Source organism: Rhipicephalus sanguineus, chromosome 1 (assembly GCF_013339695.2).
Source record: "Rhipicephalus sanguineus isolate Rsan-2018 chromosome 1, BIME_Rsan_1.4, whole genome shotgun sequence".
NCBI classification, from domain to species: domain Eukaryota; kingdom Metazoa; phylum Arthropoda; class Arachnida; order Ixodida; family Ixodidae; genus Rhipicephalus; species Rhipicephalus sanguineus.
This window is the reverse complement of record NC_051176.1, coordinates 189,911,683-189,931,553: the sequence shown is the minus strand read 5'-3', so window position 1 is coordinate 189,931,553 and position 19,871 is coordinate 189,911,683. Positions and strand designations below refer to the sequence as shown.

General features: G+C 47.5%; 1 protein-coding gene across 1 annotated transcript in view; it reads left to right on the top strand.

Moving 5' to 3' along the window:
• Window positions 1-19,871, top strand: part of LOC119404166 (cubilin) — a 128,272-nt gene that overhangs the window by 69,306 nt on the left and 39,095 nt on the right. Inside the window, exons 12-13 of the mRNA XM_037670754.2 lie at window positions 7,033-7,131; window positions 15,364-15,600. Coding sequence (XP_037526682.2) covers window positions 7,033-7,131; window positions 15,364-15,600 — 336 coding nt within the window. The remainder of the gene's footprint in view (window positions 1-7,032; window positions 7,132-15,363; window positions 15,601-19,871) is intronic.

Below are 19,871 nucleotides of genomic sequence, written 5' to 3'. Positions count from 1 at the left end.
CCGCCCACTAGGCCAGCCGGACTTCTACAGCCTATCGAGCCACCTCGATGGCCGTTCCAGCAAATCGGGGTGGACTTACTGGGCCCGTTCCCGACGTCCAATACCGGAAACAAGTGGATCGTCGTGGCGACTGACTACCTCACCCGCTACGCCGAGACAAAGGCCTTGCCCAAAGGCAGTGCCGCCGAGGTAGCCAAGTTCTTCGTGGAGCAGATCGTCTTGCGTCATGGTGCCCCAGAGGTCTTCATAACAGACAGAGGTACCGCCTTTACTGCGGACCTAACTCAGGCGATCTTCAAGTACAGCGAGACGAGCCACCGCCGCACCACCGCTTACCACCCGCAGACCAATGGCCTCACCGAGCGTCTAAATAAGACCATCGCCGACATGCTGGCCATGTACGTCGACGTCGAACACAAGACATGGGACGCTATCCTTCCGTACGTGACCTTCGCGTACAACACGGCCGTACAAGAAACGACACAGATGACGCCATACAAGTTGGTCTACGGACGGAGCCCGGCAACGACGCTCGACGCCATGTTACCAAACGTGACCGACGAGGAAAACATCGACGTGACCACCTACCTACAGCGCGCCGAAGAAGCACGACAGCTCGCCCGCCTACGGATTAAGAACCAGCAGACGACTGACAGCCGCCGCTACAACCTTCGACGACGCCACATGGAATACCAACCCGGTGACCGTGTATGGGTATGGACGCCAATACGCCGACGGGGACTTAGTGAGAAGCTTCTGCGACGATACTTCGGACCGTACAGGGTACTTCGACGCCTCGGCGCACTCGACTACGAGGTTGTCCCTGACGGCATTACGAACTCTCAGCGGCGCCGTGCACGACCTGAAGTCGTCCATGTCGTGCGCCTCAAGCCATATTACGCGCGTTAGTGAATCTGAGAACTGTACTTTTGCTTATTGTTTATTGTTCTTTCTTGCTTTATTCTTTTGTTGCATGTATTGGCCACCCCACCCCCCCCTCCCCGTGTCATGTTTTAAGCATCGGGACGATGCTCTTTCACAGGGGGGCATTGCCACGTGCGTTTCTTTATCACTTTTGCTATATTCGGTTTTCGGCCACAAAGACTCCAGCAACGCTCAGCGCGAACCGCGCCTCATTGTTCGAGAACCTTCACGATCATTGTAGATCGTTTTGTTAAGATTGCGCGCAAGACGCGCACACTCGAGCTTATTCTAGAAATTGCACGATAGCCAGCGATAACGCTGGAATATTCGACGGCACATGTTTAAATGCCGACGCGCTTCACCGCTTGTTAGTTGATCGACGGTCGACGCTCTGTTCGCCGCTATCAGCGTATTGCTGTACTGTGAATTTCAGTTTCCCGGCCACAAGTTCGGCCAAATACAGTTTCATCTCGGACGTGCTGACTGCTGTCTTCGTCTACGTGACTACCACGTGACAATATATAGGCCACATTTCTGCCCTGAACATTACACTGCACAAAGTCGGCCTGTATTTCTGCCAATGTTTGGCCGCTCCTCTGGGTCGGCAATAGCACTGCAACGGCCTACGCTAAATCCGCATTTGATGGCTGTGGTGTGGGAGGCGCGTCATCACGACAGTCACTGTCCACATGCGCTGGTTCGAGTAGCTGACGGCTGCCTTCCGCCTAGCGAATAATTGCAGCTTCTTTCGCCATCGTCAGGGCCTTGTAATTGTTCCGTTTTTTTAGTTCCACCGACGCACATGGAACGGGTGGCAGATCAGGCCTCGCACGCCAAGCAACAAACAAGGGAGCGAAAGACAAAGCTCGGGACGCAGATCAGGCCTAGCCACAGAAACATCCGACAGCGCAAGTCTTCAAATGCCAAAAGGGAACGACGTTGGGCTAGTTGACGTTGCAGTGCTTGTGTTGTTGTACTCTTTTTGTCCAAGTTAGGATCTGCGTCGTACAGTCAACTGCTGATTTGTCGGACGTCCCATTTTCCGGACATGCTCGAAAATTTGGACGCTTTTGCGGCACTGCCACCAGCCCCATAGACGTCAATGTATAAGAACATCCGAAATTTCGGATGCTGACTCTCTTCGGCGTTTAATTTTTCGGACTTTCTGCCCGAATTGCGGGTCCGAAAGGCATAAATTGAAGACCCCACCTTTGCCGCGTCCATCAACTCATAGGGTCGAACTTGCGCTTTCGAGAGTCTGTTTGCGACAGTAGCAGAGTCCGAAAGTCAGCTTTGCCGCAACGCCGAAGTGTTATGGGGTGAAGCTGACCAGAAATTCAAAGGGGCCGCTATCACAGCACCGTGCAGCGATGTCTTTACTGATAAACAGCGGAAATGAGCGAAGCCGTGATGGCGGCAGGTGGTAAGTGCGCCAGTACTGCTTAATCGCTGACAACCCTTACGATAAGCATTTTCAGTTAACTGCTCGGTAGTGCATGTGGCCTAGCGCAGTTGCTTGCATACTGCACGCATTTAATAGGTGAGAACCCATACGTGCCGCACCGCCATTCATGCTGCCTCTTTGTGCGAGACCACTAAGTGCGCCACGTAGACCCATTACCTTCACGAACAAAACCAGCTCACCATTGCCGTGCCCGTGTGCAGTCAGGAACGGAGTGGGCATCACGAACCCTTTCATGACAAATGTGTGCGTACGGTACAGCAACAGTACTGTGACAGTGTCAGCTTAGTTGGCGGCGTGCTGCACACAACTAGAAACGATCGGCTTCACACGGCAGCAAATACTGCGTTTCGGCGGAGATTCGGCGATGTGTGTGCACGTGTTTACGTGCGCACACATATCGAGGAAAGCCGGACAAGTCGTCCGCTCTTCCGCCACAGTCTTTGTGTTCTGCATCATCGTTTCCAAACACTCCATGCGAGAGAGCCGTATTCTATTCCGCACTTTGCTGGTATCAGCGGCGCTCATTTAGAGACGCAAATTTGCAAGCGGCAGTTGGCACGTGGTGAAGCGGGGTTTGCGGCAGGTACGGAATGTATTTGCAAGAGCCTGGGCGTGCACCAAAATGCCTAATAAGTGTACTGGAAGGCATTAAAGTTATTTCAGACGTGGCTGTGGCAATTTGACCGCTTGAGCGGAATAAAAAAAAGCATGATTTCGTTTTTTCGGACGAGTTCGAGGTCCCTAGGGAGTCTGAAAAAATCGGACGTTGGCTGTACTCGTACGCGCTGTCATTCACCTCAAATGCTGCACAGAGCTGATTCCGATCTTGGCTTGGCCTGCTGTTTGGCAGTGGTAGCCGTTCAATGGATACTTGACTGGCTAAAGCCAAAAGGCAATCGTTCCATGTAGCCAACAAACATAGCGTTCGAGATCTGTAAATTGTGCGTGAATTTTCAGTGCTAGCAACCTAGCAAAAATATTGTAAACATTGCTGACAGCTTATCATGGCATTCAACGTCACACTCGATCAGCCAGCCGGAGTCCGAAAAATCGAATGGCGCACTGTGGGGCGTCCGAATTTTTGGTCGTGAGTTTACATTACTTCAGTGGGATGAGTGGCGGTTCTGCGAAGGTGTCGGAATAAACGAGCATGTCCGAATTTTCAGCGTCTGAATAAACTGTCTGTAACTGTATTCCTACAATCCTTTGCATATACCTGAATGCCATACACGCTAAAAGCCTATATTACGATTTTGTCGCAGCGGTGATTGAATGTTATTTAAATTAAATATAGCTTGAATGCAGTTATCATCATCATTTAGTGGTTTGCGCAAATGTATACATTGACGTTTGGGGAGCGAAAACTTTGTTAAAGCATGCGTTCCAGTAACACAGCAAACACAATCTGGTATTCTCGTAACATTAAAAAGTATACGCACAAACTAAAAACCTACTAGTGAAAGCTATCGAGTGTCGTAGCGGGCTAACCCCACTAACGTATTCCTCCGAGCACTGCGGTATTCGTGTAGACGCTGCTGCGTGTGGTCACCTATGCGCGTTTCCCGTGGGAGCGTTCATACCGCTCTGCCCCATACCGTGCACAGGTGAGGCGAGTACCTTGTTTTGTCAGCGCCCCGACAGCCAACTTCCTGCATGTGACGCGTTCTCATGCTGCTCTAGTGGTATTGAACTAGAACGCAGCAGTGGACTGATATGAAGTGTTTTATTCGTCCCCTAATAAAAGCGTGCAGTACACTTACAACGGCAATACACTCGCAGTACCGCACGCACGCGTTTGAGGAGATGGTAATTGTGGCGAGGTTTCTTGGCACCCGCGCCACAGTTTTGAAAGCGGTCCCGCACAAGGCCGCAGCGAACAGCGGTGCACCGCACTTTTCTTGTTGCCTGTTAATCCTTTGAGGGTCAAAGACGTACAGTAGACTCATTAAACGGAACCTGAAGGGACCAGGAAAATATGTTCCATTTAACAGGAGTTCCGTTTACCGAGAGATGAACAGAGGTGCAGAATACAAGTACAAAACCAATCATATCAGGGGCAGTTGTTCCATTTAAGCAGCAGTTCCGTTTAAGCGATTTCCGTTTACTGAGGGTCTACTGTACATTTACGTCATGATAGCATGTTTAAGACGCACGCCTTTTCCGATCATTTCTCTTGCTTGGCATGTGCTGGCATGCTGTGGGAATACCTGGAAATTTTTTCCTTGCATCGATGTCTCTCTGTTGTTGTTCTCTCTCTCTCTCTTTTTTTCTTTTCTTCTTCTTCTTTTTTTTAATGCTTTACTACAGCGGTGCGCCAGTTTGTTTCGGTTTCGCTCTTCGGCCGCTTCCCGCTTGTTGCCCCTGCAGAACTGATGGCTTTCTAATTAAGAATCTTTCAAAAGGTGACTGCTTTGTTACTCTCTCGTTTATTGCTCCCCGGTACGCGATTATTCCATTTTCCGTGCTGGTGCTGATTGACACAAAGGATGCCGCTGTAGTTGTGTTTGCTGTTTCGGGAACTCACAAACTTCCGTCTCGTTGGCGATAAGATGAAGGATTATTACAGGTTTCAGACTTGTTTTCGCTTTCCAGATGCGCTCACAACAACACATTTTTTTTTCAATGTGCTCACCCACGCAGTGCGCTTTCGCTATGGAAGTGTGCGGCAATTTCTTTGCCGCAAGTGAGTCTAGTGGTGGTTCCTCCGAATCGCCGCTCGACTGCTGAATCAGATTCTCATTCAGTAAATTTCAGCCTGTCATACGAGGAGTTACTTACGATTTAAGACACAAATGTTGATGAGTGAGTAACATCTCAAAAGCGTGCATGGTAAGACGCTGATGACTGGATCAAAAGTAGCTTTTCTGCCCCCGTGTTTCCACTTAATGCCAATTCGTGCACTTATTTTTGTATGTCTGTAAACTACACAGACATCTATTTCAATGCATAATTTTTTGAACAGTCGTATAGGCTTTTTTTTTTATAATTTATTAGGCTTGTGGGATAGTAAATTGTTGTTTGAAGCGAATTCAAAGCAAATAGTGATTTGGTCGAATAATTTCAAATCGTATTCAAATGGTATATATCACATATTATACGAAAAAATTAGCATATTTGTCATGACCCAACTAACCTAAGTTACCTAACCTAAAATAAAGGCTGTTTCAGTGTTATGTGTATTCTAAGCCAATTAAAATATGTACTTGTCCCCTCAAGTTGCTACAAATTTGTTTTTTCAAGCTCCAAAGATGACATATTAAAGACCACTAACTGTCCAAATCAAAGTTCTGCTCCAAAATTGAAATTTTGCTGCTCCAAAAACTGCCCCCAATTCAACTTCAGCCATCTACCCCGGACATTGTCACAATTCTGTAACAACATTACTGCTTTATTTGTTCCCGCAGCATTTTTACCGCTGAATATGTACCCTTATAAAGCCCATGATGTGAATAGCAGCGAACAGGGCGTCGACCGTTGATCAACTGACAAGCGGTCAAGTGCGTCGGCTTTTATACAGGCGCTATCGAACCTTCCAGCAATATCGCTGGTGGCGGCTGTATCTCTCGACAAAGCTGGAACATTCGCGTGCGGCGCGCAATCTTAACAAAACGATCTACTACAATCGCCAAGCTTCTCGAACACTGCTTCTTGGACAGCGTCAAGCGTTGATAACCGTCCTTGCTGGTCAAACCCGAATACATAAAAATAAAACAAGAAGTGGGCGTGGCAATATATTTGCCTTGAAAGAAAGTTTTTCTTTTGTAATAAATATTAAAAATGTTGCTTTTGCTATTTCTTCATTGCCAAAATTAATGTAAATCGAAACAAAAATGAATGAACTTTCACAGTCATGAAAGACCGATGCCTTCTGATAATGCAAAGAATTTTTTGCTGTAATGGGTCAGAGCAATAATTCAGTAAATGTTAGCGACGACTGATAGGTGTTATGGTCAATGCCTCTTCCCCTCTCCCCCTGCCCTGGTCATGCGGGTAGTATGCTTCACTGCACAGCAGTTGTTCTTTGTTATTACGATTCACTACAAAACACGACTGTGTGACAGTGAAGCAGACTAAAGAAAATCTGCTGTTATGGAACGTATATAAAATCTTGTGCAAGCAATCCGTATTTTGATTGGTTACATTCTTTACCATATTTTGAGGTTTGCACCTTGTTCGTTTTTTATCCATTGCTTGCACTTTCCTTGAGATTCAGTGCCTGGTTAGACAGTATCTCCAAAAGCAGTGCGGTTTCATTGGCATGAATATTTACAATGGCACATTTGCTAGCCAGTTAGGAGAAGCACACTTGCAGGGGTACCGCTTGGCACAGTGCTTGATATATCGATTGTGAAGGTGAATGAGAGTTTGATATATGCATAGTACAATAATATACATTTTAATTGGATTTCCAATGGGATGTTACAACTGTTTAATATAGTGAACAATGTGATGTGCCTGGCTGTCACTGTATGTACAGCACTTCAAATTTTATTGTAAAAGTCCTCAGATAGGCTGCCGGCGTAATGGAACTATATTTTTGTTTTGTAACAAGTGTATTAAATTGTCTCCATTAGAGTTTCTTTTTTTGGAAGTCACACGTTGTGCCTACTGTCACATATAAATGAATAACATCTTTTATGCAGGTTGTCATTCTACAACTCTTGGCACCAAAGGTTTTTACAGCTTGTCTAACACATGCAGTGCATTTTGCACATGGGCCATTAATCCTTCGAACAGCTCAGGTAAGATTTATTCCCCCCCCCCCCCCTGCTTTGTTCTTGTCTTTTCAAGTTCGAGAGAAGAGGCCGCTGCTGCGGCTCATTGGTTATGGTGCTCGGCTGTTGACCCAAAAGACGCTGATTATATCACGGTTGTGGTGGTCACATTTCGATATAGGCAAAATGCTAGAGATCTGCGCTACTGTGCAATGTCAGTGCACATTAAAGGGGCCCTGCAATGCAAATTAAGCATGTTGTTGTCTTTGCTTCTTCTGTTGCTGTCGAATGCGGTGATACCACAGCTGAAGCAGGAGCGCCGAAAACAAAGTAGCTATAATTTTATTTGAACGGAGAAACTACCTTCTGCTCCAACTATAGTATAGTGACACACAGCAGTGATTTTTGGCATTGGAAGTGACGTTTGGTCATATGACAGTGACGTCAGAGGCCGTGCGTTTCGATTGGCTTGACAAGCCAAGCCACATGTAACATTCGTGTGGTCCCAGCTAGGCCATGCTATTATGCGCTAAAAAAAAATGCATTCTTTATACTTTATCAGACACCAAAGTATTTTCGTTCTAAATATCATGTCTTAAAACAATTGCAACAGGACTCCAGACATACTGCGCAATGACCAGCATGAGGCGATACTCCATAATGTTGTTTTTGTAAGAGGAGGCACGGTGATTGGAAGCCACCAGTGATGTCACTGGCAGAGTGAATGTGAAAGGGAAACTTTTTTTTTTTTTTTTTTGTCATCTGCCCGGAAGTTGGACTTTGAAGATTAAGAATTTCAGTTTTTATGAACATTTTTAATATTTATTTTTGCGCTCATCTTAGTATTCAATACTACACACAGTCCAGTGCTATAGAAGGCAGTTGAAAAATATTGCAGGGCCCCTTTAAGCAGCTTGCATGGTATTGTGGTTGTGTCAAGCAATGTAGAGCGGCGCCACACTGATTGTTTATTCAGAATTTAGTTTAACATCCTTCATGGCACACCTCACCTTTACTATAAGTTAGAAACGTCGACATCAGCTACGTTATTAGGCTTTGCAGCAAAGTCCAGCCAGTTATTAGTGGGGGAAAAATTGTAGCACATAAAATGTCAGCAGGGCATCCATATTAGGAAGTTTGTTTGTTTGAAAGTAAGTGTAGTCCTGGTGGCATATTTGCTTTGGCTACTAGAAACTATCCTGCACAAAACTGCTATTTTGCACAGGAATTTTGACTGCATACTTGTACTGGTGCCAGCCTGCAACTTTCAGTATAAAGAATTACCTTGATTTTTGTGGTGCAAAACTGCTCTATAGTCTTCTTTCGCTGTAAAAATTGCTCCAAAGCAAAACGGGCAGAGCCACCATAGCAAAACTAAATATGTATTGTCTAACTTAAATTGTCTAACTTATTGTCTAATTTAAATTGTCTAACTAAAGGCTCTAGATGAATTGTGACAATTAGTGTTGCATTAATGCAGCCATATCTATGTGCCCAAGTGTTTGTTCTTGTCTCATCAGAACGTTGTCACCGTGGCTGTAAATTGGATCTTGCGATATCTGCAGCTATAAGAAATTGTCATGAGTAAAGGGGCACGGGCCGCGCGCCGGACAGCACAAGGCGTCGATGGTGTGCGGGGAATGGAAAAATACCCGATGGTGTGCACCCCCGCCACGTCGACGCAAGCCATTGGCCGGAGGAAGGCGCGTGCCACGCGACCCGAACTGAGGTGCGGAACCCCAGAGGATCAAGCAGTCATTGTTCGTTGGAGTCGTCAAGAAGCAAGGTGTTGCAAGCCAGCGTCGCACCCGCGACGAGAGCAGTAGGGCTCCGTTCTGGGGGCAGCAGCACGAGAAGCTCGGGAGGGTGGCCGTCGACCTTGGTGCTATCCAAGTGAGGCTCCCCGGGCTTGCAGCAGCCCCGTCACAGCAGTTCGCAGGGCACCTACGGCACTCCCACAGCGCGGCAAGACGACGACGACCCACGGACAGTCACCAGAGAGCCACATCGGCAGTTCGACCCGGTGGCACCACGGGGAGGCCAGGAGTTAGGCCTAACCGGACGAGACAGATGTTCTCGACAAAGGACCGGAGGATCGGCAACGAGGACGAATAGCAAGGCGGCGGATCGACGACGACGACCCCAAGACGTCGACAGCAGCAGCGACGACGGGGCCGAACGCCGAACGTCGACTTTGGCGCTGGATCAAGGCGACGAGCACACCGAAGTAAGAACGTTCGATTCGCGTAGCGAGACTGGAACGCCATAGTGGCCAGACTTTCGGGCCACTCAGGCCGAGCTTAGTTAGAAGTGGTTGTTGTATTCAGTTGTACCGCTGGGCGTTTTTGAATATGTTACTTCTAATTAATTTTTGGTGTTAACTTCTTGTTTGCCGTGGTGTGTTTTATAAAGTGTGTTTGCCGTGACGCCACGGTCTCCCGCCTCGCTCACTCTCCCAACTCCATCACACTTTGCAAGCGCTCCCGAGATACGTGACACAATAAGTGGCGAGCCTGCCAGGATTTTTCCAGCGTTTGGCCCAGTTACGTATCGTCGGGGGTTGCAAGGATGGATTGGGAGAAGTTGGCGGCCGTGGCCAAAGACTTAGGGATGGATAAGGAGGAGACGACGAGGTTTTTTGAGGTCGCTCAGAAGGAGCATGACAAGCAGCTCGCACTGCAAGAACGGGCACGCGAAGCGGAGTACGAGCGTGCGCGTGAAGAACACGAGCGCGCAAAGGAACGTGCGCGTATAGAACACAAGCGCGAAAAGGAACGTGTGCGCGAAGCGCGTGAACAGCACGAGTGCGAAAAGGAGGTCCTCGAGCTTAAACTGAAGCTAGCCGAGCTGAACGCTTGTCCGCGCAGCGACCCTAGTAACGCGACTACTCCCACGTCAGCGTCGGCCAACTCGCCTATTCCCAGGCCTAGGCAAATTTGCCCGCGTAAACTGATGGCGCCCTTCGATGAGCGAAGGGACGACCTTGATGCATATTTGCATCGATTCGAAAGGATCGCCATTGGGCAAGGCTGGGAGAAGGGCGAGTGGGCAAACGCTCTGAGTTTGTGTCTCGTGGGAGAGGCGTTAAGTGTGTTTGGGCGCATGCCAGCACACGAGTCTCTGGACTACGATATTGTAAAAAAGACTTTATTGGAGAGGTTTTCCGGGACAAGTTCCGAACGTGTAAGCCCGAGAATTCAGAAACTGGCAAACAGTTTGCATGTCGACTATCCAACTACTTTGATCGTTGGATAGAATTGTCCGAGACGGAAAAAACGTACGAAGGGGTGCGCAACAGGATGGTTGGCGAACAGTTCCTAAATCGGTGCAGCAGCCAATTGGCGGTATTTTTGAAAGAAAGGAAGTTGCACACGGTAGAGGAGATGGCCGAGCAGGCTGACCGGTTCATGGAGGCACAAGGGGTGCGGAATTTAGAAAAAGGCAACAATAGCAACCCTATGGCAGCAGAGAGAGAGGGGAAGAATCGGGTTCCCCTAGATAAACCCCGAGCACAAACGCGGTGTTTCCTGTGTAACCGGCCCGGACATATAGCCATGAATTGCCGTACAAGAAGTAGTCGCAACGAAACACCGGTGACCTGTCAATTGTGCCAGAAAAAGGGGCACAGGGCCGACGAATGCAGAACTGAGACGGTAGAGAAAACTGCATGTGTAGTGAGATCTAGAGAAGAACAAAACGAGCAAGACATGCCGGTAGTAGAAGGGGAAGTACAAGGGCGTAAGGCCACAGTATTGAGGGACACAGGGGCCAATACGGTATTAGTGAGGAGAAGTTTGGTGTCCCCTGAGAATATGACCGGACAAGTAAAGCCAGTAACTTTTGTCGACAGGTCCATCAAATATCTGCCAGAGGCCAGGATACAAGTGTCGACGCCCTTTTATACAGGGCTAGTGACAGCGAGGTGCATGGAAGACCCCATTTACGATTTGATTGTAGGCAATGTACCGGGCGTGAGAAAGGCAGATGATCCCGACCCGTCTTGGAGAGGGGCGGAGAAAAGCCCAGAACAGAAGGGAGACTCAGAGATTGAAGGAGAGGAGGCTAGGTTAGATGTAGCAGCAGCGGTGCAAACCAGGGCAGCCAGTAAGAGAGTCAAGACTTTGAAGCCACTGCATGTCACTGCTATTAACGGGCTAGACATAACACTGTCAAAGTTCAAGGAGCTACAAGAGAAGGACCCATCAATCAAAGCATGTGAGGAAAGGATAGGAGAAATCATAAGGCGAAAAAGGAGTAGAACTGTAGCACAATACATCAAGCAGAAGGGGCTGGTCTACCGCAAGTGTGTGTTTAGTTCCGGGAGGGAAGTTCTGCAATTGATGGTGCCTGACGAATTAAAGAGAACGGTGTTGAAATTGGGTCACGATAGTATAATGGCTGGTCACCAGGGAATTAAAAGCACTTTGGAAAGGATCACTGAAGAATTCTTTTGGATAGGAGTACAGAGTGACGTGAAGAGATACGTCAAATCGTGTGATGTATGCCAACGAACAGTGGCTAAAGGGCGAGTCGGGAAGGTACCTTTGGGTAGGATGCCAATCGTAGATCTACCATTCGACAGGGTGGCAATAGATATTGTAGGTCCCATAAACCCAGTTTCAGGAAAAGGGAATAGATATGTGTTGACTCTGGTGGATGTAGCCACCAGGTACCCAGATGCAATTGCCCTAAAAACCATCGACACTATCCAAGTAGCTGAAGCCCTCCTGGAAATGTTCGCACGATATGGGGTGCCGAAGGAGGTGCTTAGCGATAGGGGATCAAACTTCACCTCAGAGATGATGAGGGAGGTAAACAGACTAATGTCCATTGAGCAGAAGCTAACCACACCCTACCACCCAATGGCTAATGGGTTGGTGGAACGCTTTAATGGGACATTGAAAACAATGTTAAAGAGAATGTGCCAGGAAAGGCCCAAAGATTGGGATAGGTACCTGCCAGCGCTTTTGTTTGCATATCGAGAGGTACCACAGGCTAGCTTAGGGTTTTCCCCGTTTGAAATGTTGTATGGGAGGACGGTCAGAGGTCCAGTGATGATTCTCAAAGAACTGTGGTCCAAGGAAGAATTAGGAGCGGAAGAAAAGAGCACATATGCCTATGTGCTAGACCTTAGAAACAGGTTAGAAGAAACGTGTAAAATAGCACATCAGGAGCTAGAACAGGCTAAGCAAAAGCAGAAGACGTATTATGACCGCAAAGCAGTTCATAGGACCCTAAACCCCGGAGATAAAGTTCTGGTCCTGTTGCCCACGGAGAACAACAAAATGCTCATGCAGTGGAAGGGACCATTCACGGTCACGCAAAAGAAAAATGAGATGGACTACGAAATTTCAGTTCATGAGCAAAGAAGGTATTCCACATTAATATGTTAAAGCGGTATGAAGAGAGGGAGGGGCCTGAAAAGGAAGGAAACAAAGAGAGGGCTAGTGTCTGTATGGTGATCGCGGAAGAAATGAGGAGGAGGTACCCACGTACACAGTACGAAAGACAATGGAGGCGGAGAAAGTAGCAATCAATCCTTCCCTTGAGACTAGCCAAGCAAAGGAATTGAAAGGTCTAATTAGTAAATTCAGCGGGGTATTCTCCGATATTCCAGGGCGTACAAAGGTAGTGGAGTGCGAGTTGCAGTGCTCAACGGAAGAACCGGTGCACGTGAAGCAATACCCCCTACCCATGGCTATGCAGGAAGCAATCGAAACAGAAGTGGACCAGATGTTAAGGCAAGGCATAATTGAAAGGGCCAGGTCGGCTTATAATGCACCCCTCGTAGTGGTGAAGAAAGCAGACGGGTCAAATAGAGTATGCGTAGATTTCAGGCGACTGAATAACATTCTGAAGACTGACGCAGAACCCATCCCAAGGATAGATGTGGTGGTATCGAAAGTCGCAAACAAGAGGTTCTTCTCCAAACTAGATCTCTCAAAAGGGTATTGGCAGATACCCATGGAAGAATCATCGAAGGAAAAGACAGCCTTTGCTTGTTCCAGAGGATTGTTCCAATTTAAGTATATGCCATTTGGGCTGAAAACAGCTGCAGCAGTATTTACGAGATTGATGAGGAAGGTTTTAGATGAGGTGCCCCATGTGGAGCACTATATTGATGATATTCTTGTTGCAACGGATACGTGGGAGCAACATATGCAGGCATTAGAGAAGCTGTTTGAGAGAATAAGAGGTGCCGGGCTGACGGTCAAGCCCACCAAATGTGAGTTAGGCTATAATGAAATGGATTTTTTGGGGCACAAACTAGGGTCAGGGCAAGTGAGTCCCAAGGAAGACATCCTGGATAAGATCCAAGCTGTGAAGCAACCGAAAACCAAAAAGCAAGTGCAGTCGTTCCTGGGCTTAACGGATTTTATCGAGAGTTCATTCCCCACTATGCCGAAGTCGCCGGGCCTCTGATTGAGTTAACTAGGAAGGGAGCGAGTAATGTAGTGAAATGGGAGGAAGCGCACGAAGTAGCATTCGAGAAATTAAAAAAGGTGCTATCATGTCCACCCATACTATTGGCTCCCGAGATTAAGAAGGAGTTTGTGCTAAGAACAGACGCCTCAGATAAGGCATTGGGAGCAGTACTCCTACAAGAGAAAGACGGAACACTCTATCCGGTGTTTTTTGCCAGTCGAAAGTTGAATAGCGCGGAACAAAACTATGCCACTATTGAGAAGGAATGTCTAGCTCTGGTGTGGGCCATAAAAAAATTTCACATATATCTGTTTGGCAAGCCCTTTCGAGTACAAACAGACCATCAACCCCTCGAATTTCTGAGTAGAGCAAAGTTGACGAATGGGAGGGTGATGAGATGGAGTTTAATGTTGCAGGAGTACTGCTTCCACATAGAATACATAAAAGGAAGACAAAATGTAGGAGCAGATTTCATGAGTAGAGCAATGTAACTGAGGTGAATTTCGTGAAGTGAAACGTGCACTATGGAACCAATGATAGCGGTGGTGTGCGAACTATGTGAGGAGGAATGCCGACGAAGTGTGAATGAAAGTGCATGACAATGTGGTGTAGTGACGGTGCCCAAATCAAGCAAGGAAAGAGGACGGAATACAAGCAAGAAAGATAAAGCCAAACCATGCGGTTGGAAGAAACCAGCAGTTTTTTAGAAAAAAAACTCTTGAAAAGGGGGCCAGTGTCACGAGTAAAGGGGCACGGGGCGCGCGCCGGACAGCACAAGGCGTCGATGGTGTGCGGGGAATGGAAAAATACCCGATGGTGTGCACCCCCGCCACGTCGACGCAAGCCATTGGCCGGAGGAAGGCGCGTGCCACGCGACCCGAACTGAGGTGCGGAACCCCAGAGGATCAAGCAGTCATTGTTCGTTGGAGTCGTCAAGAAGCAAGGTGTTGCAAGCCAGCGTCGCACCCGCGACGAGAGCAGTAGGGCTCCGTTCTGGGGGCAGCAGCACGAGAAGCTCGGGAGGGTGGCCGTCGACCTTGGTGCTATCCAAGTGAGGCTCCCCGGGCTTGCAGCAGCCCCGTCACAGCAGTTCGCAGGGCACCTACGGCACTCCCACAGCGCGGCAAGACGACGACGACCCACGGACAGTCACCAGAGAGCCACATCGGCAGTTCGACCCGGTGGCACCACGGGGAGGCCAGGAGTTAGGCCTAACCGGACGAGACAGATGTTCTCGACAAAGGACCGGAGGATCGGCGACGAGGACGAATAGCAAGGCGGCGGATCGACGACGACGACCCCAAGACGTCGACAGCAGCAGCGACGACGGGGCCGAACGCCGAACGTCGACTTTGGCGCTGGATCAAGGCGACGAGCACACCGAAGTAAGAACGTTCGATTCGCGTAGCGAGACTGGAACGCCATAGTGGCCAGACTTTCGGGCCACTCAGGCCGAGCTTAGTTAGAAGTGGTTGTTGTATTCAGTTGTACCGCTGGGCGTTTTTGAATATGTTACTTCTAATTAATTTTTGGTGTTAACTTCTTGTTTGCCGTGGTGTGTTTTATAAAGTGTGTTTGCCGTGACGCCACGGTCTCCCGCCTCGCTCACTCTCCCAACTCCATTACACTTTGCAAGCGCTCCCGAGATACGTGACACAAATGCAATGAAAGGAGTAGCAGAGAGAGCCAGGTATTTGAAGTTGATCCATGTTAACTGACCAGTTGACTCTCGGTGAAAGTTTGTTACAAATACTCCCAAAATACTAGCTTTTGTGATTCCTTATTATTTTAATTATCTACCAAATCATGCAATTCTCTTTTTTTATTTTTCAGAACACAAGGAAAAGTTTACCCTGACACTTAACCATCTGGACCTTGACAAGGATGACACTGTTACAATCAGTTCCTTATCACAGCCACACAAGCCGGTACTGCTGCTAAATGCTTCATTTTCTGCTTTGGCACCTGTGGAAATGAGCTCCGTTGATGGTGCTTATGTGATAATCACGCGCAACAAGTGTGTTCAGGCAAACAGGACGGTTGCTTCTGGCTCACTCTCTGGTGTCATAGGTGAGTGCTTTTGATTTGGGTTTTTCTGCTCTCTGCAATAATGAAATAAGTGGCTAGACTTGTCATTCAAGTTTACTTTGCCAGAACTATTCATATTGATTAAGGAAATACTGTAGAACTATGGCAAATTATAGTTTTTAAAATGCGAGAAAAGAGAGCATCACATCTGTGAAACTGTTTAGTCAAAGTTGTACAATTTGGCTTGCTTGCAGTGTTATTTAGAGTGAGCATACCATGAGTTTGTATGAACCCAGAACTATAATAATGAACAATCTTAAAGGAAAGGTTTTTAGTGAGTTTTGTTTGCTTTGCCGGAGAAAACGAACAAGCAAGAAAGGTCAGAGTGAATTTATTTTGGGGACAAAAAAAATATTCAATTGTGAAACAGCCATGGGGTCAAAGGAATGTTGTTTTTCACCTCATCACTTCACACATGACCATGGCTATTTGCCATGATTTCTGGGAACTGCCACCCGGCAAGCAACAGGGAAGAGATCACTAGTATACTTCTCGTGCAAAGTGCTTCTTCCTCCAAGAGTTCAGTCACAGGCTGCTCTGAATGGGCCTGAAGCCTTTGTTACCATAGCAGACCACAACCTTGGTTAGCCTATCACAGTCACCATGTTCTGGCAAAAGCCTTTGCTGGTACAGTAAAATCTCGTTAATTCGACCCCCGTTAATTCGGAATTTCGGTTAATTCGGACGCGGCGTCTGGTCCCGGCCAAAATGTGCATTGTTCTATGGCTGAGAACTCTCATTAATTCGGACAGATTCGACCGCGCTTCGGTTAATTCGAACTCCCGACCGAGGTCGGGTCGAGACGGGGAAGCAGCAGCGGATACCGCCACGGCCGCGGTTCGGATATAATTCGGATTCGCAGCCGAAATCGACGGCGCATCTGAACAATTTCGAGATCGGATCATGGCCTCCGAGATTTAAAACGAGGTAACGAGATCGGATTATGGCCTCCGAGATTTAAAACGAGCTTTGCATCTCGGAGGCACATACACAATGAAAGGCAGTGCATCGCTACTGTCATCAGCAACAGGCAACATGGCGACGGTCCGTCCACGTTATCAACGCTACAGTTACGGCATGGGTTACGGTCCCTAGAATATCGGACCGTACTAGCCACTGTATCAACGCGATCAGCCAGCCATGAGTGGTGGATGATAAGAATAGCATAGAATATGGCATAAGGCATCGTTCCGCGATAGCACCCCTGGTGTTCCGCAACGTGCGCGGTGAAGCGTTGTGCAGGCCTGGCGTTCCGGACTTTCCGCACTCCTTTCTACGTACGAGCCGTGCAACATTTTCAACACTGACGAGACAGCGCCTGACAAGACGATCGTGTTTAAGGGGGACCCTGCGTCGGCGGGAAACGGAGAAAAGAGCGGGTGACGGTTCTTCTGGCTACGAGCATGACCGGCACAGAGTAGTTGCCGCTGCCGGTGATAGGAAAGGCTGCGAAGCCAAGATGTTTGAAGAACATTAAGCAGCTGCCTGTCGACTACCGCTTTAATAGAAAGGCTTGGATGACCTGGCTGCGTCAGCTAGACCGCCGCTTTGCGGCACAGTGTGCGCGGACCTTCAGGAACTTAGCAAAATTGTGATTTCCTTGCACGTTGCCTCCGCGAAGCAAACCGCGATCACCGACTTCTTTAAGAAATAAAAGTCTGGTGGTGGCGGAAACATTTTTCTAGTGTTTTGATCGTACTCGCGATAATTCGAACCCTCGGTTAATTCGGACATTCTCTCTGGTCCCGTGAAGTCCGAATTAACGGGGTTTTACTGTATGACGAGACTGTTGTTACACTTTTGGGTTATTGAACTTGCATTTATTGGCAGTCTGACTGAAGCCTTCTCTGCTCTGTATCGGAGAGTCAAGGAGCCCAGCCATGCTGGCTCTCGTGCTCTACAGAGTGGAGGAAGGTTCTGCCATTTTGTGACCACCATTTACTGGGTGAGCTGAGTACAAACCAAGAACCGAAAGAGCAAACAAAAAAGTGACATGGCAAGCAGTAGGGCCATCTGACAGGGACATCTTTTTGATGCCTTTTTTTATGATGCCTTTTTTGTGACCAAGCTTATCAGTGTTGCTCGCATCTCTTGTTCTCTGACCTGGCACACCAGCACAAAGAGCCCACAACTTTTCTTTTACCAATGCAGAAATTCATCTTGTGAACTAATTCTAAAGATTTTGATTACAATGTGTCTTTGAGAGACAATGGCAGCTACAAAAATGCCATAATGCTTAAGAATCCCTATTTTTCCAAGTTAAAATAATTAGTATATGTTCTTATATTTCTTATTTTTGAATGTGAAGATTTATAAAATGTTCAGCAACATAGTGGCCATAAATGGCATTTGAATTGTAAGCATGCTAACGCATTAGTACATAGAAATAAGTTGAATTTGTTGCTGTTTGGTGAAACATTTAATGTCTCATTGTGGCCAGAATATTCTATGTAGTCACTATTTTATCACTTGCTTTACTCCAAGATCCAGCAATATATTGCCCAATAACACTATGATTAAAGCTGACAGGTTGGTGTGTGCCAGTTTGTCTCAAATTGCCTTTCGTCACTTTGAGCAGCTGTGCTTGCACATGCCATTCTGTTTGATCTTGTGAATGGCCTTGTGTTCATGATGTCACTATACCGCAGCCTTTAAGCAAAAGGTTCTGCTGGCAGGAAAACCATCAAACTTCCAAGCCCATCGTGTGTCATGTTCAATTGAAGGAATGCATGCCGATGGCTGCATCAAAGAAAAAAAGCGAACAATGTTGATTAGGACTATGACAAGAGAACATTGCACGTGCTTGCAGCAAACATGCAGGGGTGGAAGTACTGCGCCATTTGGGCCACGCTGCGCCAATTCGCTTCTGCTGCGCCATCCTGCTCCAAAACGCATTATTGCGCCGGAACTGCTCCCAAGTGATCTTTGGTGTACGGCCTCCGCGATGGGCTCCGGTGAGCTGCCGGAACCGATCACAGAGGCTCCGTTTGGTGTCTTCATATGCCGGTGTCATCTGTGTCATGGCGCGCCTAAGCGAGCTTATATCATCATCACATCACCTGGCGCGTTAAAAAGTACAAGATAGACACCTGGAACGTTATTACTAAAAAGACGAATGGGAGGTAGTACGAAAACAGAACCAGGGAATACAAATTGTTCGCTTGCGACATCTAGTATCATCGCACCTCAAATACCATATTTGCGTGCATATAACCGACACCAATAATTGACAAATCTTGGAAGGGAACTTGTAGGGAAAAGGTGGAAGCGCGTGGCGAAATTTTTGGCGTGATTTGCGCGCGTTTTTTGACGAACGCCTTCGCGAAATCGCGCTGTTGCGTCCCGAATGGCTTGATTTCATGCGCGCGTTTCATGCGCGGAGGGTTGCGCGCGTCATTTTCACGAACGCTATTTCAAAATCACGCCGCCGCGTCTTCCTACATGGAGTCGAGACAACGTCTCGCGCGGCGCATCGCCCGCTCGTCCGACAAGCTGAGTTTAGGGTACAGACGCGTGTTTCTTTGGTTTCTTCGAATGCCTTCAGACGGCGCTGACCTCCGCGCGTTTCGAAGGAACTTTTTGAAGCCGGCGTAGGCTTTTGACGAGAATGTAGCAACCCGGCAAACGCGGCGCAAAAACGCCGCTGCTGAAAAACGTTCATTACCATGAAGGTTTTTCATTTGTCAGACTAGTCATGTGTAGCTATTGAAAACATCGCTTATCTCGTTTTCCAAATTCATTGCTCTGTCCCAGCTGTGATGTTTTAATGATAACACGTACGCGTGTGTGTATATATATATATATATATCATTTGTTTAAGCGTGGTTAGTTCATCAATATTGAATGTTTTCTAAAATCGTTGGAATTTCTTGTGTTTACCAAAAATAAAAAAGAATTAAACAACAATGATGTTTGACCCTACAATTCTGCTCCAAAAATCACTTGCATTGCTCCAAAACACACATTTTGGTGCTCCAAAGCTGCTCCAAAACAGCATTATTCCTGCTCCCTGAGCTGCTCCAAAACATGCGAGCCCGCTTCCACCCCTGAACATGTAAATGTGTAACAAAACATGTGTTCTTTTTTCAGTTCAGTGCCTCCTTTACACTCAAGGATGTTCCTCTTTAGTCCACACCACTTCCCTTATGACCTGCAATATTCAGCACTCTGCCAAAAATTGCTGCTATCTTAGATTTTGGTAGATATGGTAATGTCCACTGCAGATGCTCTCATTAGCAGCACACTAAAAAATG